Consider the following 27444-nt stretch of genomic DNA (forward strand, 5'->3'; position numbering starts at 1 on the left):
TCAGACTGGAATGAAACAGACTTCATAGGAGGGTGATATAGAGCCTATCCCACTGAAAAGTGGAGTGGTGTCGATGTCCGGATCAACCATAGATTTCAAGCTAAAGTGTTGTAATACATGGGTCAGTAGTAAAAACAGCTCCATGCGGGCCAGGCCTTCTCCAGCACAAACTCTCTTTCCTAAAAATGACACAGAATTAAATACTGATTTTATTTTGTTCCTGAGTTAGCACACGGGCTTAAAAATCTGGAATGACAACAGTGTGGTAATTGTGGGGGGGAAAGTGTGGGTGGAAGTGAAAGAAGGTATTGGGGATAAATGGTAATGGGAAAAAACAATAAAATATTAAGCATTAAAAATGGAATGAATAGAAAAAATAAACATTTTAAAAAGATTTTATTTATCTATTTTTAGAGGGGAAGTGGGGGAGAAAGAGAGAGAGAGAGAAAAACATGAATGTGTGGTCACTTCTCCAGCACCCCCAGCCAGAGACCAGGCCTACAACCCAGGCATGTGTCTTGACTGGGAATTGAAGTGGCAATCCTTTGGTTCTCAGCCTGGCTCTCAAACCACTGAGCCACAACAGCCAGATCTATGAAAAGATGCGCAGCAGCACCAGCCATCAGAGGGATGCAAATTAAAATCACAATGAGATACTACTTCACACCATTCAGAATGGTCATCATAAACCAATAAACGGCAAGTGCTGGAGAGGATGTGGAGTGAAGGAAACCCTAGTACCCTGTTGGTGGGAATGCGGACTGGTGCAGCCACTGGAAAACAGTATGAAATTTCCTCAGAAAACTAAAAATGGAACTGCCTTTTGACCTGCCTATTCCACTGCTGGGATGATATCCTGAAATCCAGTACAAAAGAATCTATGCACCCCAATGTTCATAGCAGCACAATTTACAATAGCCTAGTGCTGGAAGCAACCTAAGTGCCTGTTAGTAAATGAATGGATCAAAAAACTGTGGTACATTCACACAGTGGAATTCTACATAGTAGAAAGAAAGAAGACAACATGGTTATTTCTTCTACCCTTTGAGACAGCATGGATGGAACTGGAGAGCATTATGCTAAGTAGAATAAGCCACGCCATCAAAGACAAATACCATATGATCTCACATTTAACTGGATCCTAATCAACAAAATAAACAGGCAAGCAAAATATAACCAGGGACATTGAAATTAAGAATAAACCGACAGTAACCAGAGGGAAAGTGAGAGAGGATAATGGGAGGAAAGAAGGGAAGGGTTTTTAGGAACAACTATAAAGGACACATGGACAAATCCAGGTTGGGGGTGGAATCAGTGAGGGAGGTGGAGATGGCTGGGGTGGGGTGTAAATGCAGATAACTGTCTTTGGACAACAATAAAATAATTATAATAAATAAATAAACAAGTAAATAAATATATTAATAAAAGACTAGTTAAACTCTGTTTTCTTCTATCTACACCCAGACTGGATTCTCTTAATTTCCTTAGCACATATTTTAATTTTTAAAAGATTTTATTTATTTATCTTTAGAGGGGAAGGGAAGGAGAGAGGGAGAGAAATATCAATGTATGGTTGCCTCTTGTGTGTCTGCTGCTAGGAACTGGCCTGCAACCCAGGCATGTGCCCTGACTGAGAAGTGAACCTCGATTGGGTTTGCAGGCCCACGCTCAATCCACTGAGACATATTTTTAATAAATATATATATTTTATTATACTCTTATAATTTTCTCAACTTTTTCTCCTTCGCCCACCTCCACCCAGTACTCCCATTCCTTCCAGCAATCCCCCTCTCCTTAGTTCATGTCTGGGAGTCTTGCACATAAGTTCCTTGGCTACTCTATTACCTCTACTATTCTTAATATGCCCCTCTCTATTTTGCGTTTCTTAATCCCTCCACCTTTCCCCCCTGTTTCCCCATTCCCTTCCCAACTGATATTCCTCCAAATGATCTCCATAGCTAAGATTATGTTCTTGTCCTTCTTGTTTGCCTAGTTTTTTAAAATTTGGAATCAATTTTGACAGCTGTGAATTTATTGCCATTTTAATGTTCATTGTTTTGATCTTCTTTTTCTTATATAATTCCATTTAGCATTTCATGTAATAATGGTTTGGTGATGAGGAACTGAGCTCCTTTAGTTTTACCTTGTCTGGGAACCATATTATCTGCCCTTCAATTCCAAATGATGGCTCTGCTGGATAGTGTAATCTAGGCTGTAGGTCCTTGCTTTTCATCACCTTCAACACTTCTTGCCAGTCCCTTCCAGCCACCAGGACAGTTACTTTTGAGATCAGCTGACAGTCTTCTGGGAACTCCTTTGCAGGTAACCCTCTGTTTTTCTCTTGCTGCTTTTAAGATTCTCTCATTTCCTTTAATCTTTGGCATTTCAATTATGATGTGTCTTTGTGTGGTCCTCTTTGGGTCCATCCCGTCTGGGACTTTCTGTGCTTCCTGAACTTACATGTCTATCACCTTCACAACATTAGGGAAGTTTTCTTTCATTGTGTTTTCCTATATGTTTTCCATTGCTTGTTCTTCCTCTTCTCCTTCTGGTACCCCTGTGATTCAGATGTTGGTACATTTAAAGATGTTCCCAAGGTTCCTAAGCCTATGCCTGTTTTTCTGAATTCTTTTTTCTTCCTGTTGCTCTGATGGAATGTGTTTTCCTTCCTTGTGCTCCTAATCAATGATTTGATTCTTAGCTTCATCCTCTGCACTGTAGGTTCCCTGTAGATTTTGATGTATCTCTAATGCCATGTTCATTTCTGCCTGGGTCTTTTTTATACCACTGAAGTACCCAGTGAGTTTCTGGAACATCCTGATAACCAGTATTTTGAACTGTACATCTGAGAGTTTGCTCATCTCCATTTTATTTAGCTCTTTTTCTGGAGTTTTTCTCTGTTCTTTGATTCGAGCCATACGTCTTTGTGTCTTCACTTTGGCAGTCTCCCAGTGTTTATTTCTGCGTATTAGGTAGAACTGCTTTGACTTCCTGACTTAGTGTGATCTATGGTAGAAATGTTTACTTGTTAAGATATATGGGGTGGAGCCTTAGGTAATAGCTAGGGTGGGGCATCCCATGTCACTGCTCTGTTGCTCTGTGTGTGGGACAACTCGCAGAGGTTGCAGTGCTGCTGCCTAGCCTCTGGAGTTTTGCCCAGGAGGAATCTGTCTCCCAGCATGTGCAATTCACTTTCTTCCCATATGTCACTGGTGCCCTTCCAGCTGTTGCCCGGTTGCTGAATCCCAGAGTGGGTGTGTCTGTGTGAGTCCTAAGTCTTTTGAGTGCCCTGTAAGAAGAGTCTTGAGAACCCTGCAGTTTCTTCTGCTGTACCGACCCCCACTAGTTTTCACAGCCAGAAGTTATGGGTTCTTATTTTCCTGGCACCAGAACACTGGGCTGGGTGGTCTGGACTGGGGCTGGAATACCTGGCTTCCAAGATATTCCTCCCATTTTTTTATCCACCAAATGTGGATGTGGGACCACCCATTCCCATCCCCACACTTCTCCATTCCACTCCAAGTGTCCATGCCTCTCTATCTCCACACATCTCCTTGAGCTTCTCTGCTCTTCTCCGCATCTCCACCTTTCCTACCTGTGTGGATGGATATGGCTTGTTTAGATCCTTGGTTGTCAGACACAAAGGATCAATCACAAAGGATCAATCCACAAAGCTCAATTTTCTGACAATTCTGGGTGATATTTGTTTTGTCTAGTTTAGTTGTATTTTTTTGCTACAGTTGTTCATGAAGGCAAAACTTGTATAACTACATGCCCATCTTGACTGGAGTGCATATTTCTTTTTACATGCTATATAAAAAATCTTTTCTGTGTGTCCACATTGATTTACTTTGCTGAAGTCTTCATGGTGACATTTTTACATACACACACATACGCACTCACCTTCCTTCCCTAGTTGACACGAGACACACATTATATTTTTCCATCTACCTCCAACCCAAGACTCAACAATAGGTATGTTTCTCCTCATCTAGTTTCTAAAAGACAATTTTAACCTTATTATGTCCCTGACTTCAAAAACTCCAAGAGTTTACCATTGCCAAGTATAAGAAGAAACATCACAAACTAGTCACAAGCATAACTATTCACTAATTCCCATTCCGACTGGATATTTCAGATGTTATCTCAGATTCCACTCATTTTTCCAAGTGAAAATCTTCCTTTCTCCTCTGGCTGTTGTTATTCTTTATTTTTCTAGACCAGCTCAGATGTGATATATTGTACACAAACTTCCTTGATGTGCTCTTGATATGTATAATTCACTTGCTTATCTGATTTCTGCAATCATCATTAATGCTTCTAATACAGCACACTGCACAGGAAATTCTAATCATTCACTCTGGCTCGTGTGGCTCAGGTGGGAGAACACCAGCCTGTGAAGCAAAAAGTTCACAGGTCTTATTCCCCATCAGGGCACATGCTTTGGTTGTGGATTCGGTCCCTGTTAGGGAGCATCAGAAAGGCAATATTTCTCTTTCACATAAATGTTTTCTTCCCTCTCTGTCTTCCCCCTTCTGTTCTCACTAAAAAACAATGGAAAAAATGTCCTCAGGTGAAGATTTAAAAGTATATTAAAAAAATAAATTCTAATTATTCATCTGTCTAGCATTCTGGAATATAATCTTTTTTAAAAAGGATTTTATTTATTTATCTTTAGAGGGGAAAGGAAGGATAGAAGGAGAGAAATATCAATGTATGGTTGCCTCTCATGAGTCCCCCGCTGGGAACTGGCCTGCAACCCAGGCATGTGCCCTGACTGGGTATCAGACCACGATTGTGTGGTTCGCAGGCCTGCGCTGAGCCACAGAGTGGCTGGAATCCACTGAGCCACACCAGCCAGGGCTGGAATATAATCTTTTAAATGAGGCTTTAGCTCTGGTGATGAAAATACCCACAATGTCCAGACAAATGTGAGCCTGCAAGCCATAAGATATGAATAGAAATCTTGAACAGGCTCATTGTACAGGAAGAAAGATGAGGAGCATAGCACTGTCTAGCTTTAGGATCATCTCTGGGAATTGCACATAATCTTGGGACAACAAAGCCAAGAGTTGATTGATACCTATTTCCTTAGCTTTCGATCAGATGCGAATCTCCAATTTTTATCTCTGTGTCAGTGACTTTAATGAGAAAGGCCCATCACCCTCTACTCTTCCCATTTTTTCTTCTTTGGAGTGTGCTGAATATTCTCTATTTCTTCATCCTTTCAGGTCCATTCTGTGTGTGTTTGTCTTTCACACTTGCTCTGTGTTCAGGAAGCTGATTTCTATGGCCTACATAAACCCAGAAGTTAGTTCCTCTGGGGTAATGAATGAATTTAGAGGATTAGGTAAGGAAATGGCCAGAATATTTATTTTCTTAATACCGCCCTGTCAGGCCACAGTTTAGACAGTGGTTGTATTCCTCCACCTATAGACACATCTCTTATTGAGGCATCCCATCTCTCTTTTCTAAAGATCTATTTGGGTTCCAGTAACAGCTTCTTTCCTTCATTTCTTCCATCCTAGAATGGTAATACCACCTATTTCTTCCCAGGACCTTGACTAATTAAAGGAAGATACTCACATACTACTTCCCGCAAAAAATTTCCCTCACCTTCCACCTACGTTGCCTTCTACCCCTCCCCACCAAAAGGCAAGATGCAGGAGCGTCTCTGCCTGGGCTCCCACAACAGCTCCTCAATGACAACTTTTCTCTCTGGGGTTTCATTGCCTGTTAATTTGCCTTCCTCTCTCTAGAGAGTCTGCTTCTTACTCACCTTTTATCCTTGGATCTGAGCATGAGGCTGCTACACATAGGATCCTTAGTGAAGTGCATTGAGTGAACTGACTTCCCAGGGAAGGTGAGAAAAGTGAGTGCAATTGGACTTCTAGGAGAAGCTGTTAGGAATCTCAGGGGGCGGGCGGCATTTGATACAACTCATGGAGCAGACTCTAGTCCACTGAGAAATAAGCTGGACTTTGGGCATGGTGGCCCTGGCCTCCAACAATTGAACATTTATCCAGGCCAGAGTAGCCTCCATATGAAGCCCTTCCTCGTCTCATGGGGCCCCTCATGTACAGATAAAAATGAAGCTTCCTCACCTGCTGAAAAAGGCATGAAGTAGTCACTCTTCTTAAAGTTGCCACTTTCATCAAGGAAGTGGTTGGGATCAAATAGATCTGGGTTGGGGAACTCTTTGTCATCATGCAGGACAGAAGTTAGAGATGTAAATATGGTTGTGCCCTGATACAAAGAGAAGGAGATAAATTGGGTTATAAAGTAGGTTATGGAGCTTGAAAAAACAAGTCCCTCATCTAATCATCTTGTTTCATAGATGAGGATATTGTGGTATAGAAAGGGTAATTTGTGTATTTCATATCAATGACCAAGCCTACCAAGTTTTATATCATGCCAGTCCAGGACACTGCTCTTTGACTCTAAGGCCATCCTCTTTAGTTTGAAGCCTGACACCAGCACTTGCTTTTCAGAAAACTAAGGAAGGTCCCTGTAGTTCATTGTTTGAAATAAAATGCTCTATTGTCTAAAAGTACTGATGTCACTGAAAATCCAGCTCATTCTCTTTGAAACCAAGTATGAGGTCTTTTTCAGAAGTCTACCTGAGTGGCTATCTTCTAGAAAACCCCTTATTTCCCAATCAAAATGGGAAACTGGTAAGTGTCCCCTCCTCTGACTACCTAGCTTCAATTGACTTATTGCATATATTTTTTCATGAAATATTTGACAAGTAAGTGAAACAGATAGTTGAGGAGGCAAAGGGAGTGTAAGAATCTGGCTAAACGGTAAGAATGATAAAACATACACTGGAAAGCAGAGAAGTGGACAGCAGACTAGGCTGATAGATAGGTAGACTGAACTAAAAATCCGATGGGAATCTAAGCAGTATTATATTCATAAAATAGTATTCACAAACTAGAAGCAAAAGAGCATGTAGCCAGAGGGTGAGGTGCCTGATTTCTGAGTATGCAATACCTGTAGAAATTTAGGCAATCTATAGTTCTACTACAACAATTGCTCAAACCTGACATTCTTATGGAGGAGTGTAGATGGAATATCTCTCACCTTTGGAATAAAGTAGCCTCTGACCTTAATGTCCTGGCTCACGACGTGGGGCAGATTGTTGGGGATGAGGTCACTGTATCTCTGGATCTCATGCACCACGGCATCTGTGTAGGGCATGCGGCTCCTGTCCTGCATACAGGGGCTCCGGTCTCTGCCAACCACATGGTTAATCTCTTCCTGGATTTTAGCTGGCAATGTAGGAATCAGAATTCATATGAAATGCAAAGGATTTTAGAAATGACCTTACTTTCGGTTACTTGTGGTGAGGATGGGGAGAAGGGAAAATGACATATGACTACCTCCGTAAGGGGAAAAAAAAAACAGAATTTCAGTTTTGGGGCAAATTGGAATGTCATTAAATATTTAAATATATGTACGTGTAAAACACAATGGTATCTTGAAATTCATCTGTCTACTGTTACTCTCTACTTTGTGTATGTTTTTTGATAGACTGAGAGGTCTGGGATCTTGAAGACTCGCTACAAACCACGTAGTTTAATTTCTTTGCATATGTTGTTTTTGTTTCTTTAAGTATGTAACTTCTGAGGTGTTATGAAGTACCCAGTACAGTAAATGCTTACGAACAGAACAATTAAATAAAATATTTAGTTGATGCAGCAGTAGAAAGAAGAAGGAAGTTAACATTTATTTAGCATGCAAAACTTGACAGGCGTGCCACACTATATGTTATATTACTTTACAATTTCTCAAAATAGTTCTATGTCTTGAGTATTAGTTTTTGTATTTAAAACTGAGGAAACAGGTCCAGAAAACTAAACATATTTCTTGATGACAAACAGGTGTTATGTGGCCTCTCTCGTTCCCAAATCCACAATCTTAGAAACTGAATAAGAGTACTGAAAATAAGTTGTGTTAGTGAATTATTTTTCTTTTACCTACAAAGTACATCACATTAATAATACATAGTCTAAGTATGACTGTTCATTAGTTTTCAACACATGCTTATTAACTTTTCCTTTGTGGGAAAGACTGTGAATGTTAGGAATTATTTTCATTTCCCTTAAAGAGACGAGGGACTGACATACAGAAGAGGTATATGAGCCTCTGGTTGCAGAGCTACTCATTAGTAGAGTCAGAAATTGACGCCACTGTTCTTAGAGTCTGGAATCCATTTTCTCTAATACTAGGTTGCTACTTTGGTCAAATGGGATTTATGTACCACCTGAAAATGGGTCTTTGAATGGAGCATTGGAAAATTCTGTAGCTGAATAGCTTTAAAGAAGAAAAGGTTAGAAATTTTAGAGAAGTTTTAAACTTTTCCTTCTCAACTTGAGAGTGGAGTTTTGTCTAGAAGTGGGTGATGTACAAAGTGGGTAGGGGCTGCATATAAAATCATATTCTTAGTAAAATGTCACATTAAGAAATAATGATGGGAAGGAAAAAAAGGACAATATAATGGGTATGATGCAAAAAAAATCCCCAATGGTAAATGAAAATGGGAGTCATGGGGAAGTAGGACACAACGAGAGCTTTAAATGTTTGAGAGAAATATCATATAATTTGATAATCTTAATCAACATAGGTCTTAAAAGAGTTAGTGAAGTAAAACACTTCACTAACTCTTTTAAGACCTATGTTGGCTAAGAGAATCTGTGTCACATAAAACAAACATGTCATCATATCCTGCAATGTGCACCAGCCAAGGAATTTTGAGGCCATGGTTCTAAATTGTACCATTTGGAAAGCATTTCATTTATCAGGGAGGACAGAGGACTTTATACAAAGTAGAATATATGATGCTGATGTTATGGAGTTAAGCTCATGAGCTTTAATTATACTAAAAGTGTCAAAAACAGAAAATGAGACAGTTATGAAGGAAATATCCTCTTACATGAGGACTCAATAGAAATGAAGAGGAAAACAGGAAAGTTACAACTATAAAAGAAGTCATGTTTGTGAGCAAAAATTTGTTTGCCCCAAAAGGTATATTTAAAAAGAATTTTTATTTGTGTATAACTTTTGTTTAGAGAGTTCCTTTGGTAGAGAAAGATTACAATTTTGTTGAGTCATTCTTAAAATTACAAATGCATTTGAGTAGAGATATCTATTACCAAAAATATGTTCATCTGGACATGGAAGGTGTATCAAATGATATCTTTTTATGGAAAGAAGAAGGCTAGTTCTTTCTAGAAACTAAGACAACTCTGCATAATCATCTGGTCTGGAAAGAAGGTATATCAAATGATATCTTTTTATGGAAAGAAGAAGGCTAGTTCTTTCTAGAAACTAAGACAACTCTGCATAATCATCTGGTCTGACCCAAAACACAGACACTCCACCATAGCAGGGAGAACAATGATCTCTGCGCTTGAAATCTGTGCCTTTTTTTTGTAAGGAAAAGTATTTACATACTTTTTTCCTGTTTCTGTACCGTAATGTAATTTGAATTTAATTCATCCAATGATAGGAAGATGTAACAGTGATGGAAATTTTCATATGCATCATCTAGACAGGTGAATAGTGGGGTGGTCATGAGTGTTTTCTGCCTATGGCTTCCCAAAACTTCATCTCACCCATCATTTGTATCTTACCTGTGACCTCTGGGTGCTTTAGCAGGAGCAAGACTCCGTATTTCAGGGTGGAGGTCGTGGTCTCTGTTCCTGCAGTAAACACATCCCATATGGTGCTGATCAAGTGGTCCATAGTAAATATAGAATGTTTATTGTGCTTTTCCTAGGAATGATGTATTATAGTTACTTGATAAATACAAGAGCCTTAGAGATACCATAATATAACTCAATATAACATCATTATTTGCTTAACTTCCTTATTTGACAAATTAAGTCAGATGTTAGAAGAGTATAATAGTTCAAGGTAAAGTTAGGTAAGTTGTTAAGGTTTTTTTAAACAGTGGAAGGTAATAAGCAAAATATAACCAGAGACATTGAAATAAAGAACAAACTGACAATAACCAGAATGATGGGGGTGGGGGTAATGGGGGGTAATGGAGGGGTAATGGAAGGGTCATCAAGGAACATGTATAAAGGACATATTGACAAAGGCAGTGTGGGGTAGGATTGAGGGTGGGAGGTGAGGATGCATGGGGCAAGGGAAGTGGTGGAGAGAAATTGGAGACAACTGTACTTGAACAATGTAAAGTGCCATTAAAACATAAATAAATGAATGAATGAATAAATAAACTATCAATAAACATTAAACAAATCTGTGAGAGTTGGGAGTGGGAACAGGGCAGGGGAGAGCCATGGGAAATACTTGGGACAACTGTCACCAAATGCCAATGAAAACACATAAATAATAAATAAAAATAAAATCAGATTTATAAACTTTCAGTGAGTCATTTCCAATATCCCTACTTTCTTATCCATGAGAGCCAATCAGTTCTTTCAAAGATAGTTTTTATCAATTCATCATGGCCACTCATTTTCAGTTCTAACACCTCTTCTCTATTTTATCATGTGTCAGTTTCTCATTCCATCGTCAAAACCATCCCCTGCAACTGCATCACTATTCCCAATGCGACCAGTCATTACACCCATGACAGTTTCTCAGTTACAATCAGGATAACCTGTATGAGAATTCCACATACTTGATCAGCATTTCCTAGACCTATTGTGTCTCATCTGTTCTAAGCCAGAGTTTCCTCTAAAACTGCCTCATCTGGGAAGATGTCCTAGTATCTTTCCAAAGGTAAGTCTTTCTTGATTCCTATCCATTCCTATGTTCCCTCACATGTTGCATCTTGCATTCATGGAACTTAGTTTATGAATGATGTGTGTCATTTGTCATTAATCTAGAATGTGTGTACTTGCTTGAATGTATGTAGTTCAATCTGCTCACAATAAAAGTCAGCTTTAAAAATATAAATATAGCCCTGGCTGGCATAGCTCGGTGGACTGAGCACGGGCCTGCGAACCAGAGGATCGTGGTTCGATTCCTAGTCAGGGCACATGCCTGGGTTGCAGGCTGGTTCCCAGGAGGGGATGCGCGTGGGGCAACCATACAATGATATTTCTCTCCCTCTCTCCTTTCCTTCCCCTCTAAAGATAAATAAATAAAATCTTTGAAAAAAATATAAACTCTTATAAGTCATTTTTGGTGAGAATTTCAAACCATCTCAAGACATCAAGCATGGTTTGCATTAGTAAGAGGTTGCACAAGCAATTAATACCTCTTTAGGAAGAGGCACTTATTTTAATATCCTAGTTTTACAGGATAGATCAAAACTAATCCATGAGTCACATCACACACAAAGAGGAAAACTGGTACATTTACACAATGGAACCCTATCCAGCAGAAAGAAGGAGCTCCTACCCTTCATAACACCATGGAGGGATCTGGAGAACATTATACTAAATGAAATAAGCCAGGGGTGAAAGACATTACCTATGAGGGGAAACTAATAATCAACAACATAGAAATCAAGCAAAATATAACCAGAGACATTGAAATAAAGAACACACTGACAGTAACCAGAGGCGAGGCATGAGGGGATAATGGAGGGTGGGGAAAGGGGAAGGGTCATCAAGGAACATGTGTAAAGAACACATGAACAAAGCCAAATGGGGTTAGGATGGTGGGTGGAACATAGGGATGCATGGGGTGGGGAAGGTGGTTGGAGGGTAATTGAGAACTGCACTTAAACAATAGTGAAGAAGAAAGAAAAAAAGGTGAAGTTGCAATAGGATTATTTATACCTTTTCCATTTTAACCAGAAAGTAGTCAATAAAGTCTCGAGGACTGTTACGGTCTAGGGATTCCTGGTGTTCTTTTACTTTCTCCAAAATAAATTTTTTCTGTTCAGCAATCATTTTAGATAACTCATTATTACTTCCTGGGAGATAATGTATTAAAAAAGGGAAAAAATTGTAGAGCTGAAAGAGTAAAAAACCATTTATTAGTCGCTCAGCCTACATTTACAGGCCTATATTGCAAATCAGAGACTTTGCTACGTGCTGAGTAAATAAAGATAAATAAGACTTGAAAGATAAGGAATTGATAAAATGTCCAGAGTCACAGAACACACAATTTACAAAGCATTCCAAAATCATTTACATCATTTCCTAATGATAACTCTCTGAAGGAATTCAGGAGCCTACCACCTCTTTCCAGATGAGGCTATTGAACTTCAGAAAGGATAGTCCACCAGCCTAAGACAAAATAGTGACAGAGCTAGAGGCTAGTGTTCTTCCCAGTTTATGTTACACCTATTTCTACAGGCATCAAAAAGTTTGTAGCATTCATACCCTTGTTGAATAATGAAGAAACAGTGCACCAGGAAGATTAAGAGAATGCCCAAGTTACTTAGCTTATTTTTTTTTAGGTACTGAAAGAATTTTTTTCAGGCTGGTAACTTGTATCAAACTAGATAGACAATGGAGAAATCTAGACTTCAGGTCCAATTCATTGTTTGTAATGGATAGGCTACTTTGGAAAATGTGCATCATATGTGTGAGTGATAATTCCTGTTCTAAAAAATGAGGAGTTGACTATTTGTTAATCATGGTCTTTTCAGATGGCAGATATTGTGACCTTATAACCCACACAGGATTTTAATTGTTAATGATCACATATCCTAGGCGTCTAACATTTTCTGACAATGTACTACAATAAGAGGGGAGGTAGAAGGGGGTAATGGGGGAAAATCTGGGAAGGGTTTTCAAAACGAGTATAAAGGACACATGGACCAAATCAAGGGATGGTTGAATCAGGGGAGGGAAGTGGGGATGGCTGGTGTGGGGGGAAGTGGTGGGGGAAAAATGCAGACCACTGTACTTGAACAATTTTTGAAAAGTTAAAAAAATATATTTTATACCACAACCTTCTTTATCTATACATGTAAAAATCAGGAAAATGATTTCTCAAAAAAATACCTTGTATCATTGGTACATTATGACAATATTTTCTTTCAATTACTATATTTTATGTTTTAAATTTAACTTTTGCACATTGAATTGATTTGATAACTCACTAATTGGGGAAAAAAGATCACATTGTGAAATAGGGCAAAGAGATGTGGTGCACATGAGCAATAGATTAGTTAGAAAATTATTCCCTACTTAAAAAGAACCTTGACCTTACCTGTATCCAGAAGGTGTTTACAGTTCTGAAGTTCTCATGAAAATAATTTATCAAGGTTAGAAATTGCTCGTCACTGTACTCAAAACGGTTCTGGAAGATAATGGAGCAGATCACATTGCAGGGAACACAGCTCAGGAGGAAAGAAGGATCACAGGGAGATGCTAAAAACAATATACCTAAGTTAGAGTAGAATTTTCATTTAAGCCTCCAGCTGACTGTTTGAAATCATTGAGATGGGTTGACTCCAAAGCCTTTTTAAGTATAGGAAGTGCCTAGACATGCCACCATCACTATAAACTCAACATGCCTGAAATAACATTCATTGTGTTTCCCCAAACAGAACTGTCTAATCCAGTCCAATTTATTTCTTAATTCTCCCCACAATGTGTTCTCCTGTTTACAGCATTCTCCAAATAAGAGCCACAGTGTAATTCACAAAAAGGAGGTTTTTAAAAAAATCTTAAAAAATTTACTTTACAATATACTTTACTGTTTCCTATGCTGTACTTTACATCCCCATGACTATGCATATTCTGTAACTGCCAATCTGTACTTCTCTCTCTCTATGTATATATTTACATACTTATTATTTTAATGTTGTTCAAGTACAGTTGTCTGCCTTTTCCCCACAACAATCCTCCCCCACCTCAGCCATCCCCACCTCCCTACTTCTTAAACCCTTCACTCAGAGCCCCAGCCCTCCTCCCCTCTGGCAACCACCAGTCTGTTCTCTGTGTCTATGAGTCTATCTCTGTTTTGCTTGTTAGTTTATATTGTTATTTAAATTCCACATATAAGTGCAATATATGGTATTTTTCTTATCTGGCTGACATTTTATTTAACACAAGGTCCTCTTGGTCCATTGATGCTTTCACAAATGGTAAGATTTCATTTTTATGTGGTAAATATATCTTAAAAGTATATATAAAATTTAGCTTTCAGTATACATATTTCTTCATTGTGCCCACAAGAAACTGAGCAACCTGGTAAGAAAATACAGGAGTACTGAGGGGACTTGCAATCTTGTTTTACAAAACATAGTGGAAAAACGTTGGCTGTGCCCTGACTGGTACAGATCATTGTTTGTTTGTTTGTTTTTTAAGATTTTATTTATCTTTAGTGGGGAAGGGAAGGAGAGAAGGAGAGAAATATCAATGTGTGGTTGCCTCTCTTGAGTCCCCTGCTGGGAACTGGCCTGCAACCCAGGCATGTGCCCTGACTGGGAATTGAACCACAATCGTATGGTTGGTAGGCCCATGCTCAATCCACCGAGCCACACCAGCCAGGGCCAGATTGTTGTTTTGAGTCCTGTCTTGCAAACCGAAATGTTTCTGGTCTGATTTCCGTCAGGGCACATGTCTGGGTGCTCACCAGGTCCCTGTTATGAGCAGGCCAGAGGCAACTGATGGATGTTTCTCTCCCTCACTTTCTCTCTACCTTATCTTCTCTCTCTACCTTATTTCTCTCTAAATAAGTACATACATTTTTTAACAAGTTGGGTGTGCGAGTTGCATTGCCATGGGCAAAGAGGAACCAGTCAATAATGAACTCTGCTTGAAATATAAATTAAATGCACAAAATCAATTTCCAGATAATACGTATCAAAATTCAACATTTGTTGACATATTAATTCCATTTCCAAAACTTTGTTCTAAGAAAGTACTCAGCAATATGAAATGGTTTATATGGATTGTATTATTTTTATATAAATAACAAAATACTGAAAATAAACTATTTGGCCAAAAATAAAAGACCAGTTAAATAAACTATGCACTACAGCCAACATAATGGAATAGTGTGTTGTTTTATTATAATATTCTTTAAAAATATTTGAAAATTAAATGTGGAAAATTTTTATTTAATATATTAAATTTAAACATAAGGTTACAGGACAATATACCCAGTATAAGCCTCATGTTCTTATCCCTTCTTCCGCTAGGTCTTCCTCCCATTCCTAGGTCATATGTGTGAAAACTCCAAACAATGTTGCTCATTGATATCTACCACTGTTCCCTGAAATTTATTCCAAGGAAGAAATCAGAATTATGCAAATGTTGCAATTATGGCATTTTTATACTAATGTCAGAGAAAGGGAAATAACCCATCTAGACAGTTTAAAAACACAACGGCACCCTATCCGGATTGCCGACTTCATTGCAGCAGGAAACCAATTGATGTTTCTCTCTCTCATCGATGTGTTATTATATAAATAATGTTTTTAGAAAAGATTTAAATATTGTGGTTAAAAACCACATATGTCTCATGTTCCTGATCTTACCGCTTTCTTGCCAAGTCTCCTGCCCACCCCTTTCTCTTCCACCCCTTCTCCTAGTCCTGGGTATACACACACACATACACACTGCACACATACACCAATATACACACTGAGCATATGTGGGCTACCAGAGCTCCCTCCCTTCACCCTACACTCCTAGCTGAGCTGTAATGCAGCCCTGTGCATTGAAAAGGTTTTGACATTAATTCTACCCTTGAACCACCAGTGCTTTGTTTTCAGTTTTACTGAGATGTAACTAACATTCAGCACTGTATAAATTTAAGGTACATGGCATAATGAATTAGTGTACATATATTGTGAGATATTTGCAATGTTTCCTAAGAAGTTACTAGAGAAGTTCCTTAGTTTTTCAAGTTATTGTGGCTAAAACTACTAGTTGATCAGGAAACTCTGTTCTCTTCTTCCTGAGTACATAGATAACTGTAGTTCCCAGTTCTTACAGATAGGTGTAGCCCTTTGATTAGGCTACAGTCCAAGGAATGGGAAAGAAGCCTTGTGGACCATGGCCTTAACTTGCCCATTCAAAGCACCATTGGCTCCTTTCTTTGTTCTTTGCCCCTCCCACTACCATGAAAACAGATGAATTCTGGGTGACACTGGAAGCCAGATGGTGAAGATGTCAAAGCCCCTGATAGCCTGGTACCTGAAAAGCCTGAAAAAGCCAACCCCTTCACTTCTTTCTATTGGTATGTGAGCAAAAAGTAAACTTATGCTCCACTGAACCATCGTATCTCGTTATGGTCTACTTGTAACAGCATTCAGTCTACTCAAACTATTCCTGGTAATTATACAAAGACCTACACACCATTGGTCTTCCTTAATGCTTCCACTAGCCACAAGGCTTCTTCTTGAATTCTGTCTTCAATAGTCTTCTTTCCCATTCCCATATTCCGCAAAATCATGAGAGAGAATCGTCGAGTTTGCTTCCATATTTCCCCATTGCTGAAAACAAGTCCTATCAAGACAAAACATGTGTTAAAAAAGATTCCACTTTGCATTAATTGTAGGTGAGGGACTTTTTTAACTATAAAAATTAAAAATTTTAATATATTTTATTGATTATGCTATTAGACTGGTCACATTTCCCCCCCCCCATTATTCCCCTCTGCTCTGCACCACCCCTTCCACCAGCACCACTCCTGTCTTTAGTTCATGTCCATGGGTCATACATATAAGTTATTTGGCTTCTACATTACCTATCTCAACCTCCCCCTGTCTATTGTGTGCCTACCATTTATGCTTATTCTCTGTTAGGTGAGGTACTTTTATCTCAGGAAATGATAATGTCACTTAAGCAGAAATGTAAATATACTTTTACCTGCCTTGGGAATTCCTACTGAGCCCTAGTTTGCCTGCCTTCTCTATTACTCCAGCCTAGAAGCTTAGTGTCAAGACTCTTGGTTTGACACATTATTAAACTGTTCTTCATCCATTAAGTCATATAAATGTAACAATAACTCTGTGACCTAGTTATTGTCACCATTTAACTGATAAGAGTGCTGAATATCATGGAGGCAAAATGTTTACTACTTAATCACACAGCTAGTAAATTGTGGTGAGTCTGAGTAACAGGTTAAATTTTCAGGGCCAACTTCTATGCATTGTAAGTAAAGTTTAGGAACAGTAACAAATGGAGTCAATTCTTGAAAGAAGAAGAGAGAGGTCTTGTGCATTAGAAGGATGGTCATGAAAATCTAATCCTCAGGCAAGATATAAGAGAAAGAGAAGGGAGAGAGAGAGATGTTGTTTTACTTATTTATGCAGTCATTGTTGATTCTTTCATGTGCCTTCACGAGGGATCCAACCCACACCTTGGTGTATCTCAATGATGCGCTAACCCACTAGCTACTGGCCAGTTCTGTAATGTGCTCTTAATACCAAGGAAATTCAACATGAGACTTCCTGAGTCAAGACAATGGGAGTTGGGTGTATGGGGAAGGGTTGGGAAACAACGCTCATGGGAAATTTGATCAAAATCATTGACAATAAGTGGAAGAAAAACCGATCCCATTATAGAATTTGCAATCTCGAGGGTAGGCATGAATTTATGATATAATATGCAAATAACTGTATGATGACAGAACAAGTGACAGGGACCCAATGGAGACTGGCCATGGAGCTTGATAGGCTAGGGAAAAGAGAGCCAGTCATCAAAGGATTCTCTGAGGAATTTAATTGGAAGCTGAGATCTAAAGAATGATTAGGCATTAACTACATAAAAACCAGATAAAAACTTGTCCCAGGCTTTTCCAATGTGGAGAAGAATGACTTGTTAGAGTCCCAGAAAAAGAACAATTTGGTTATAGGCCAGAAAGTATTGTCAAACATGGCATGAGTTGAGATTGACAAAAATTGATTTTTTGTCAATCTCATAATTCACACTTTATCTAATTTAGTCAGAGTCCAGGGACCCTCCGGAGGACTGGACAGTTTAAGTCTAGCTCCAAACACAGATGAAAGATAGTTCAAGTAATTATTTTAAACAGCTTTTTGTAATATCAATTCCAATTCATTCTTACTAGGCATTTCTCCACAGTCCTCTTTTCAGTGCATATTTGTGCTTTATATTTTCTATTTTATTTAAATATTACTTATCCTTCTTAGAATATGAGAAGAATTAAAGATAAAGTTGGAAATATTCCATTGTTATGTTAGTTTCATGCATACAATGCAAGCTTTATAAAATTATCTCTTGGCAACCATGAGTCAGGACAGAAAGCAAAATATTTGGAGAATAGGATAATTTAGTCAATGCTTCATCCCTCTTTTCTCTCTGTCTCTTTCTCCTTTTTAATAGGCCATAACTGAAAATAAACACGGCTAGGCCATGGCTGGAATGGCTCGGTGGATTGAATGCCAGCCTGTGAACTGAACAATCACTGGTTTGATTCCCAGTCAAGGCACATTCTGGGGTTGTAGGCCAGGACCCCAGTAGTGGGTCTTTGAGAAGCAGCCAATCAATTTATCACTCACACATTGATGTTTCTCTCCCTCTCTTCCTCTCTTCCTCCCTCCCTTCTCCCTCTCTAAAAATAAATGAATAAAATCTTTAAAAGACATAATGAACATAGCTTAGTCACAAATTCATAGAACATTAGCATTTAGTTAATTTCTTCAAATTGCATTTATTGTTTTATGAAGACATTGTGTCACCCTCAGAATTTTAAATATGGATTAATGATCCTTTATGGAAAATTTTGGAAGTATAGTATTTCCATACATTTCTCTATGTTTAAATTTCTCAATTCCTTAGCCTGTTTGGAATCTTTGTGACTTATGAGTACACACACATTACCCAGATTGAAGCATACCTGATCCCTTGAAGAGATTGTCAAAAATTGGCAAATTTCCTCTGCCAGAGAACTCCTCACCCCGATCAATCAGGGCTTCCTTCACTGCCTCATATCCATGCAGCACCACAATGGGCCTCCTGCCAAAGTACAGAGTGAATGCTGGGCCATAGCCTTTTGCTAGCTAAGAAAGGAACAGGAGGTACAAGAAGAGTGAGAATTTCAAAACTAAGAATGTAGATAAGTGAGAGAAATACTTTTAATCTTACTGAGAGACATTATAATATTCATTCACTCATCATAATAGATTTCACTTTCTAGACCCAGTAATTTCATAAAAACCACATTGCTTAAATGGTAATTATTATTATGTTATTAGTAATATTGCTATTATTATTATCACCTTCAGTAGTTATCTTATGTGACTCTGTCATAAATTTTATTCATGTTATTTTATTAATTTCTTTCTTCCAAACCTCTTCAATTGCTCCAAATTTCCTTCCTTCCTATACTTAAAATAGGAATGTTTCTATTTTAAGAAATGTTTCTTAAAATGTTTCTCCTGTTTAGGTAATTTCTCCATCTTGCCCCAGGTGTAGACAAATAATCATTTCTCATTACCCATTCTCTACATCATCTCTTTAGCACCAGAAACCTTTATGTGCTATTACTATATAAGGACATGGCAGCCTTGTCACACACCTTTCCAAGCTTCCTTGTGTGGCCATGTGACTAAGCTTCCATGAGCTGATGTCAGCAGAAGTGATGTGGGCAAACCCTACACTGTGGCATAAGTGGTCACAACATACTCTCTGCTTCTCCCACTACTCAGGGTTGAGGTGACTAGCATGCAGACAGTCCACTCTGACCGTGAAAATGAATATAAGAGCCTAGGGGCAAAGGAAGGTAAACCACAAGATTGAGAAAAACTGGTTCTCTGAATCACCACAGAGAGGAAAGGCATCCCACCAGCAATCACTTCTATACCATATGAAGATAGAAATAAACTCTTGACTCCTTTAAGTCATTGCATTATTGGGGTCTTTCTCTTATGGCAGCTCATTCAGTATACTCAATGATATAGGACTTGAACTCTTTCCAAGTATCCAATGTTTGAACCCTTCTCCTACCTTACAATTCATTCTGCATCCACAATTCATTTTCCAATTCATTCTCCAGAGTGGTCTTTTTGCAAGGCAAATGTTAACACAACAGTCCTTTAAGGATGTTCAAGTCATCCCATTGTACTTATGCTAAAGACCACAATTCTTAAAATCCTTGCACGTCCTGCATTCTTTGGTCCCAGTTGAACTCTTTAATCTCAACTCATGCCATGTTTGACAATACTGTCTGGGCTATAACCAAATTGTTCTTTTTCTGGGGCTCTATCAAGTCATTCTTCTCCACATTGGAAAAGCCTGGGACAAATTTTTATCTGGTTTTTATGTAGTTAGTGTCTAATCATTCTTTAGATCTCAGCTTCCAATTAAATTCCTCAGAGAATCCTTTGATGACTGGCTCTCTTTTCCCTAGCCTATCAAGCTCCATGGCCAGTCTCCATTGGGTCCCTGTCACTTGTTTTGTCATCATACAGTTATTTGCATATTATATCATAAATTCATGCCTACCCTCGAGATTGTAAATTCTATAATTCTGGTTTTTTTTTTAATTCACCATTGGAAATCCCTAGCACACCAAAGAAGACTAAAATCCTGTCATTTGCAAGAGTGTGATGGATCTAAAGGTTATTATGGTAAGTGAAATCAGTCCATCAGAGAAAGACAAATACCATATGACTTCACTTATGTGTGGAATCTAAAGAACAAAAAACAAACAGACAAAATTGAAACAGACTCATAGACACTGAGGCAAGACTGGTAATTGCCAGAGGGAATGGGGTTTTAGGGGAACAGGTGGAAGAGGTGAAAGGATTCAGAAATAGAAATCTGTAGTTACCGAATAGTCACTGCATGTAAAGTACTGCATAGGGAATACAATCAATAATATTGTAATAACTATGCAGTGTGCCAGGTGGTTCCTGAAATGTTAGAGTGAACACTTTGTGAAGTATGATTGTTAAACTACTGTACTGAACCCCTGAAACCAATATAAAATAATACTGAAAAAAATTCCAAGCACCTAACATGGTGTTTAATACAAAGTAGGCATTCAATAGCTTGTTGAACATACGATATACTAATATTTTGTGCAAAATAATTATTAGTCATTTTTAAAGAAATGAAAATTGGAGCTCAGAGAGATTTTAAAAAGTTGCCCAAGGCTGGCAGTTAACAAGGGATTCTGACATATCCCTTTGAATCCAGAGCCTGAACACACAGGAAGGAGTTTCTGGGGACACAGCTCTGGTAACTGGCTGTGTCTGGGAAGACAGATTTCAGAAGAGCCCCTCAAAATTTAGAGCACTATTGCTGTGTAAATAGGTAAGAGCAGAGCAGTTATTTACTTACATGTTGAGCAAATCAAACAGAAAGTGTGAAAGTTGGACTTCCAGCCAAGATGGAGGCGTAGGTGGAAACACTGTGCCTCCTCATGCAACCAACTTTAAAGACAACAAAATCTTAGTAACAAAAGTGGAACCAAAACACAGAAAATTGAACTGTACAGAGCCCAACAACAACAAACCATTCAGCCAGACACGCAAGAAAAGCAGAGTCAGCGGCTGGTGGAGTGGAATCAGGCAGGAAAAAGCAGTGGTTGCCAGACCAACCCAGGCACCCAGGCAGCGGTTGGCATCCCAGATGTGGGGTGGCAATGGGTGGGCCCAGTGAGGATGAAAGGTGGCTGGCTGACCATGATCACACATTTGTGCACAGATAAACCAAGAGAAGGATTGAGCAGCGAGACAGACTGCCCAGGCTAGGGCCCCAGCGACGGGAATTAAAGCCTAAAAGCACCAATTGGAAAAACTTTTGGGGTCGAGATGCTGTGAGAAGCTTCCAGGCTCACCAAGACTTTGTTGGAGAGACCCATGGGGTCCTGGAGGGTGCACAGGCCCACACACCTGGAGGCCGGCACCAGGGGGGCCCAGTTTGCTGGCAGGAAGCAGCAGAGGGGACATAAATCTGAGAGAGAGCAGAACAAATGCCATTGCCCCTCTCTGATCCTGCCCTCACCTACAGCGTCACAACCCAGCAACTTGGGTTGCCCCACCCTGGTGAACACTTAAGGCTCCGCCCCTCATACATAACATATGCAACCTAACCAAAGCATTATGGCTCAAGAAAATAGCTCAAAGCCCCAGAGCCAGTACTTGTAAGCAACCAAGAGATAGCCAACCTATCAGATTCACAGTTCAAAATACTGGTGATTGGGATGCTCACAGAACTGGTTGATTTTAGTCACAAGTTAGAGGAACAAATGAAGGCTAAACTAATTGAAATGAAGGGAAATGCACAGAAAACCAATAGTGATGGAAAGGAAACTGGGACTCAAATCAAGGGAGTGGACCAGAAGGAAGAACAAAATGACCAAACAGAAAAGTATGAAGAACCAAGAATTCAAAAAAATGAGGAGAGGCTTAGGAACCTCCAGGACATCTTTAAACGTTCCAACATCTGGATTACAGGGGTACCAGAAGGGGGAAAGAAACAGCCACAAGTGGAAAACGTATTTGAACAAATAATAAAGGAGAACTTCCCCAGTCTGGCAAGGAAATAGACTTCCAGGAAATCCAGGAAGCTCAGAGAGTCCCAAAGAAGTTGGACCCAAGAAGGAACACACCAAGGCACATCATCATTACATTAGCCAAGATTAAAATGAAGGAGAGAATCCTAGAAGCAGCAAGAGATAAGGGGACAGTCACCTACAAAGGAGTACCCATCAGACTGTCAGCGGACTTCTCAAAGGAGACCTTACAGGCAAGAAGGGGCTGCAAAGAAGTATTCCAAGTCATGAAATCCAAAGACCTACAGACAAGATTGCTCTATCCAGCAAAGCTTTCATTTAGAATGGAAGGGCAGATAAAGTGCTTCTCAGATAAGGTCAAAGGAGTTCAAAGGAGTTCATCATCACCAAGTCCTTATTTTATTAAATGTTAAAAGGACTTATCTAAGAAAAAAAGATAAAAAATATGAGCAGTGAAAGGATAGCAAACTCACAGTTATTAACAACCATACCTAAAGCAAAAGCAAACTAAGCAAACAACTATAACAAGAACAGAACCACAGAAATGGAGATCACATGGAGGGTTAGCAACAGGGGAGTGAGAGGAGAAGGGGGGAGAAGGTACAGAGAATAAGTAGCATAGACGGTGGGTAGAAAAAAGACAGGGGGAGGGCAAGAATAGTATGGGAAATATAGAATCTAAAGAACTTGTGACACATGGACATAAATAAAGGGGGGAATGGTGAGGGAGGGGGAGTGCAGGGTGTAGGGGAATAAAGGGGGGGAAATGTGACAACTGTAATGGCATAATCAATAAAATATATTAAAAAGAAAAAAAGTGTGAAAGTTCCTGAACCTTTAGTTATTTCTGTAACTCCACATCAGTGTGCTTTTAGGAAAACTTAGTGTTGTGAAGCTGTAAATTAGTAATTTTTTTAGAGGTTGAAAGTGGTTTCATTGTTATTAGAGTTCACCAAAGATTAATTATTAGAAAGAAGACCTAGCTCACTATATGGACAGGGAATTCCTTCTTTTGGCAATTTGAACAATCACCTCATTGTTCTCATTCCCTTCTGCATGCCTCTAGCTGTGTGCTGTTTAAAGTCATGTCTTGTGGAAAAAGACAAGGATCATAAGATTTAACTTGTGTGTGGGATATAAAGCAGAAAGCAGCAAATGAACAACAAAACAACCTCTTAGACACAAACAGTGTGATGGTTGCCTAAAGGGTAGGAGGGTTGAGTGGAGGAGAAAGAGGATAAAGAGGGTGAGCTACATGGTCATAGAAGGACATTAGACATTGTGTAGTGAGCCCGCAATGCAATATACAGGTGATGTATTATGGGTTTATACACCTGAAATCCATAAAATGTTATTAGTCAATAACATTTGGATATTTAATTAAATTTAAACAATAGAATCATATATGGGTGTCCAGTGGACATTTTCCTTTCAAACTACTTCTTTAAAGCATGGTGTCTAGGACAATTTTACTTAGACATAGCACTGCCTTATTTACTCATTGCAAAAGATTGGAAGAAAATTAATCATACTTGACCTTGCTTATGGATTCCTTGATGTTCATAACATTTTCTGTAGAATGTTTCCAATAATTGGGAGAGGAGTAGGGCCAGGTGGTAGCTTCCCTCTGACATAGCCTCGGTTCCATAGGAAAAGGAGAATCAAACAAGAAAGACAAATTGCCAGGACTGTGAAGAGATCCATTGATGTGTTTTGCATAAGTGCAATTGAAAGCCTATAACCCCCAAATTGAATAAATACTAAGTGCAAACTGATTTCCCAGCACTCGCTCTCTGTGATCTTTTGAGTAAATATTGTTTCATCTTCAGCATTGTTTTGGCCCGCTGGTAGAGAGTAGGACAAAAACAACAATGAAAGAAATCATTTATAGATGCAGACGACAGAATTGTAGTTAGCAGTGGGGAAGATGAGAGGGAGGTAGATGAGGAGGGTAAAAGGTATGAAATATATGGTGATGGAGACTAGACTTTAGGTGGTGAATTCACAATAGAATATACAGATGTATTATTTCAAACTTGTACATCATAAATTGATATAGGTTATTAACCAATGTTACACTAATAAAGTTAATTTTTAAAACCGTCATGTTGCCCTGGCCAAAGAACTTGGTTAGAGCACTGTCCCTACACACCAAAGTTGAGAGTTGCTCTCTGGTCAGGGCACATACAAGAATCAAGCAATGAATGCATAAATAAGTGAAAGAATAAGAGAAAATAATGTTTTCTCTCTCCATTCCTCTCTCTCTAAAGTCAATAATTTAGAAAATCTGCTTTTTAGTGTTCCAGTTATAGAAAATTAAAATGTAAAACACATGTTAATATACTTGATTTATGTAATAGCTTAAGTTAATCATTTTTCTTACAGCTTTGAATCTGTTTGCTATCACTTGTCTTTCTGAATCTGCTGAAGATATTACTTTTTTAGTGTTTTATTGTTTGTGCTATTAAAGTTGTCCAAATTTTTCTACTTTGCCACTCTTTGCCCAGCCTGCACCACACTTCCCTAGACAATCCCTACACCCATAGTTCATGTCCATGGGTTCTTCATATACCCATCCACTTACCCATCCCTTCACCTTTTCTCAATCAGTCCCTGCTTCTCTTCTCCCCTCTTACAATTGTCAATCTCTTCTATGATTCTATGCCTCTGGTTCTATTTTGCTCATTAGCTTATTTTGCCCATAGATTCCTCTTATAAATGAGATCATATGGTATCTTTGTTTCACTGACTAGCTTATTTAATTTAGCTTAATACTCTCCAGTTCCTTCCATGCTGTTGCAAAAGGCTGGAATTTCTTCTTTCTGTTGCCTAGTATTTCATTGTGCAGATGTACCACAGTTTTTCACCCACTTACCTACTGATGGGCACTTAGGCTGTTTCCAAGTCTTGGCTATTGTAAATAGGACTGCTGTAAAAATGGGGGTGCATAAATTCTTTGGAATTAGTTGTTTGGGATTCATAGGGTATAATCTCAGGAGCAAAAACACTGGGTCAAAAGGAAGTTCCATTTTAGTTTTTGAGGAAATTTCACACTGTTTTCCACAGTGGCTGCACCAGTCTAAAACCCCTTCCATAGTGCACTAGGGTTTGACCTTTTCTCCACATGCTCACCGGCACTTGTTTGTTTATTTATTTATTTATTTATTTACTTTTAATGAAACATTGTTTTTTAATTATTTTTATTTTTAAAATATCTTTTATTGATTATACTATTATTGTATCATTCCCTGCTTCTTTCCCCTTCATCCTGCACACTCTGTTCCACCCACATTCCTCCCTTTAGTTCATGTTCATATGTCATAAGTTCTTTATCTTCTACATTTCCCATATTATCATTGCCTTCCCTCTGTCTATTTTCTACCTACCATCTAAGCTACTTATTCTCTGTACCTTTTCCCTCTCTCTCCTCCTCCCACTCCCCTGTTGCTAACCCTCCATGTGATCTCCATTTCTGTGGTTCTGTTCCTGTTCTAGTTGTTTTCTTTGTTTTTCTGTTTGTTTTAGGTGTGGTTGTTAATAATTGTTAGTTTGCTGTCATTTTACTATACACGTTTTTTAACTTCTTTTTCTTAGGTAAGTCCCTTTAACATTTCATATAATAAGGGCTTGGTGATGATTAACTCCTTGGACTTGACCTTATCTGAGAAGCACTTTATCTGTCCTTCCATTCTAAATGGAAGGGTTACTGGATAGAGCAATCTTGGATATAGGTCCTTGACTTTCATGACTTGAAACACTTCTTTCCAGCCCCTTCTTACCTGCAAGGTCTTTTTTGAGAAATCAGCTGACAGTCTAATGGGAACTCATTGTAGGTGATTGTCTCCTTATCTCTTGCTGCTTCTAGGATTCTCTCCTTTATTTTCATCTTGGCTAATGTAATTATGATGTGCCTTGGTGTGTTCCTCCTTGGGTCCAACTTCTTTGGGATTCTCTGAGCTTCCTGGACTTCCTGGCAATCTATTTCCTTTGCCAGATTGAGGAAGTTCTCCTTTCTTATTTGTTCACATAAGTTTTCTACTTGTTGCTGTTCCTTTTACCCTTCTGGTACCCCTATGATTCAGATGTTGGAACGTTTAAAGATGTCCTGGAGGTTCCTATGCCTCTCCTCATTTTTTTGAATTCTTGTTTCTTCCTTCTTTTCTGTTTTGTTGTCTCTTTCTTCCTTCCGGTCCACTCCCTTGATGTGAGTCCCAGTTTTCTTCTCATCACAATTGGTTCCCGTGCATTTTCCCTCATTTCATCTGGCATAGCCTTCATTTTTTCATCTAATTTTAGACCAAATTCAACAAAATTCTGTGAGCATCCTGATCACCAGTGCTTTGAACTGTGCATCTGATGGGTTGGCTATCTTTTCAGTGTTTAGTTGTATTTGCTTTGGAGCTTTGGTTTGTTCTTCTGTTTGGGACATTTTTTTTGGGGGGGGGGTTGGTTGCACCTGGTATGTAGTGAGAGGCAGAGCCTTAGGTGTTCACCAGAGTGGGTGAACCCAGTTGCTGGGTTGTGTGGCTGTATGTGGGGGCAGGGTCTGAGAGGGAACAATGGCGCTTGTTCCACTTTGTAGGATTTCAGTCCCTTTCACCACTTCCCCCAAGTAAACTGGGCCTTTCTGGTGCTGATTCCCATGTGGGTGGGTTTGTGTACATTCTAGGACCCTGTGGGTCTCTCCAACACACTCTCCTGTGAGGCTGGGAGTGTCTTCCGGCCCTCAACCCCCACAGTTGTTTTCTTTTACCCCCTTTTATTTATTTATTTATTTTAATTTATTCATTTTAATTGTTGTTCAAGTACAGTTTTCTTTTTTTCCTCAATTTTTTTATTTAATTACTTTTCAAGTATAGTTTTCTGTCTATTACTCCCATCCCATCCCACCCCCATCCTCCCCCCTCCCTCCCATTTCCACCCTTCTCAGTTGTTGTCCATGTATCCTTTATATAGGTTCCTCTAAATCCCTCCCTTATTTCCCCTGAAATTCCCTCCCCTCTCCCCTCTGGTCACTGTCAGCCTGTTCTCTATTTCAGTGTCTTTGGTTATATTTTGCTTGCTTGTTTG

The 27444-nt window shown here is 39.0% G+C and overlaps 1 protein-coding gene across 1 annotated transcript; it reads right to left on the reverse strand.

The window, feature by feature from the left end:
* Positions 1-24078, reverse strand: LOC118988005 (cytochrome P450 2C21-like). The gene is given in 10 exon segments (XM_037047407.1): positions 1-179; positions 6105-6246; positions 7084-7271; positions 9636-9777; positions 11760-11936; positions 13144-13304; positions 16245-16394; positions 18751-18913; positions 23912-23946; positions 23949-24078. Coding segments are annotated over 10 exon segments (1467 nt in total).
* Between the last annotated feature and the right edge of the window lie 3366 nt (positions 24079-27444).

The sequence above is a fragment of the Sturnira hondurensis genome, unplaced genomic scaffold, assembly GCF_014824575.4.
Source record: "Sturnira hondurensis isolate 20B ecotype Veracruz unplaced genomic scaffold, ASM1482457v3 Scaffold0005563, whole genome shotgun sequence".
In the NCBI taxonomy this organism is placed as follows: Eukaryota; Metazoa; Chordata; class Mammalia; order Chiroptera; family Phyllostomidae; genus Sturnira; species Sturnira hondurensis.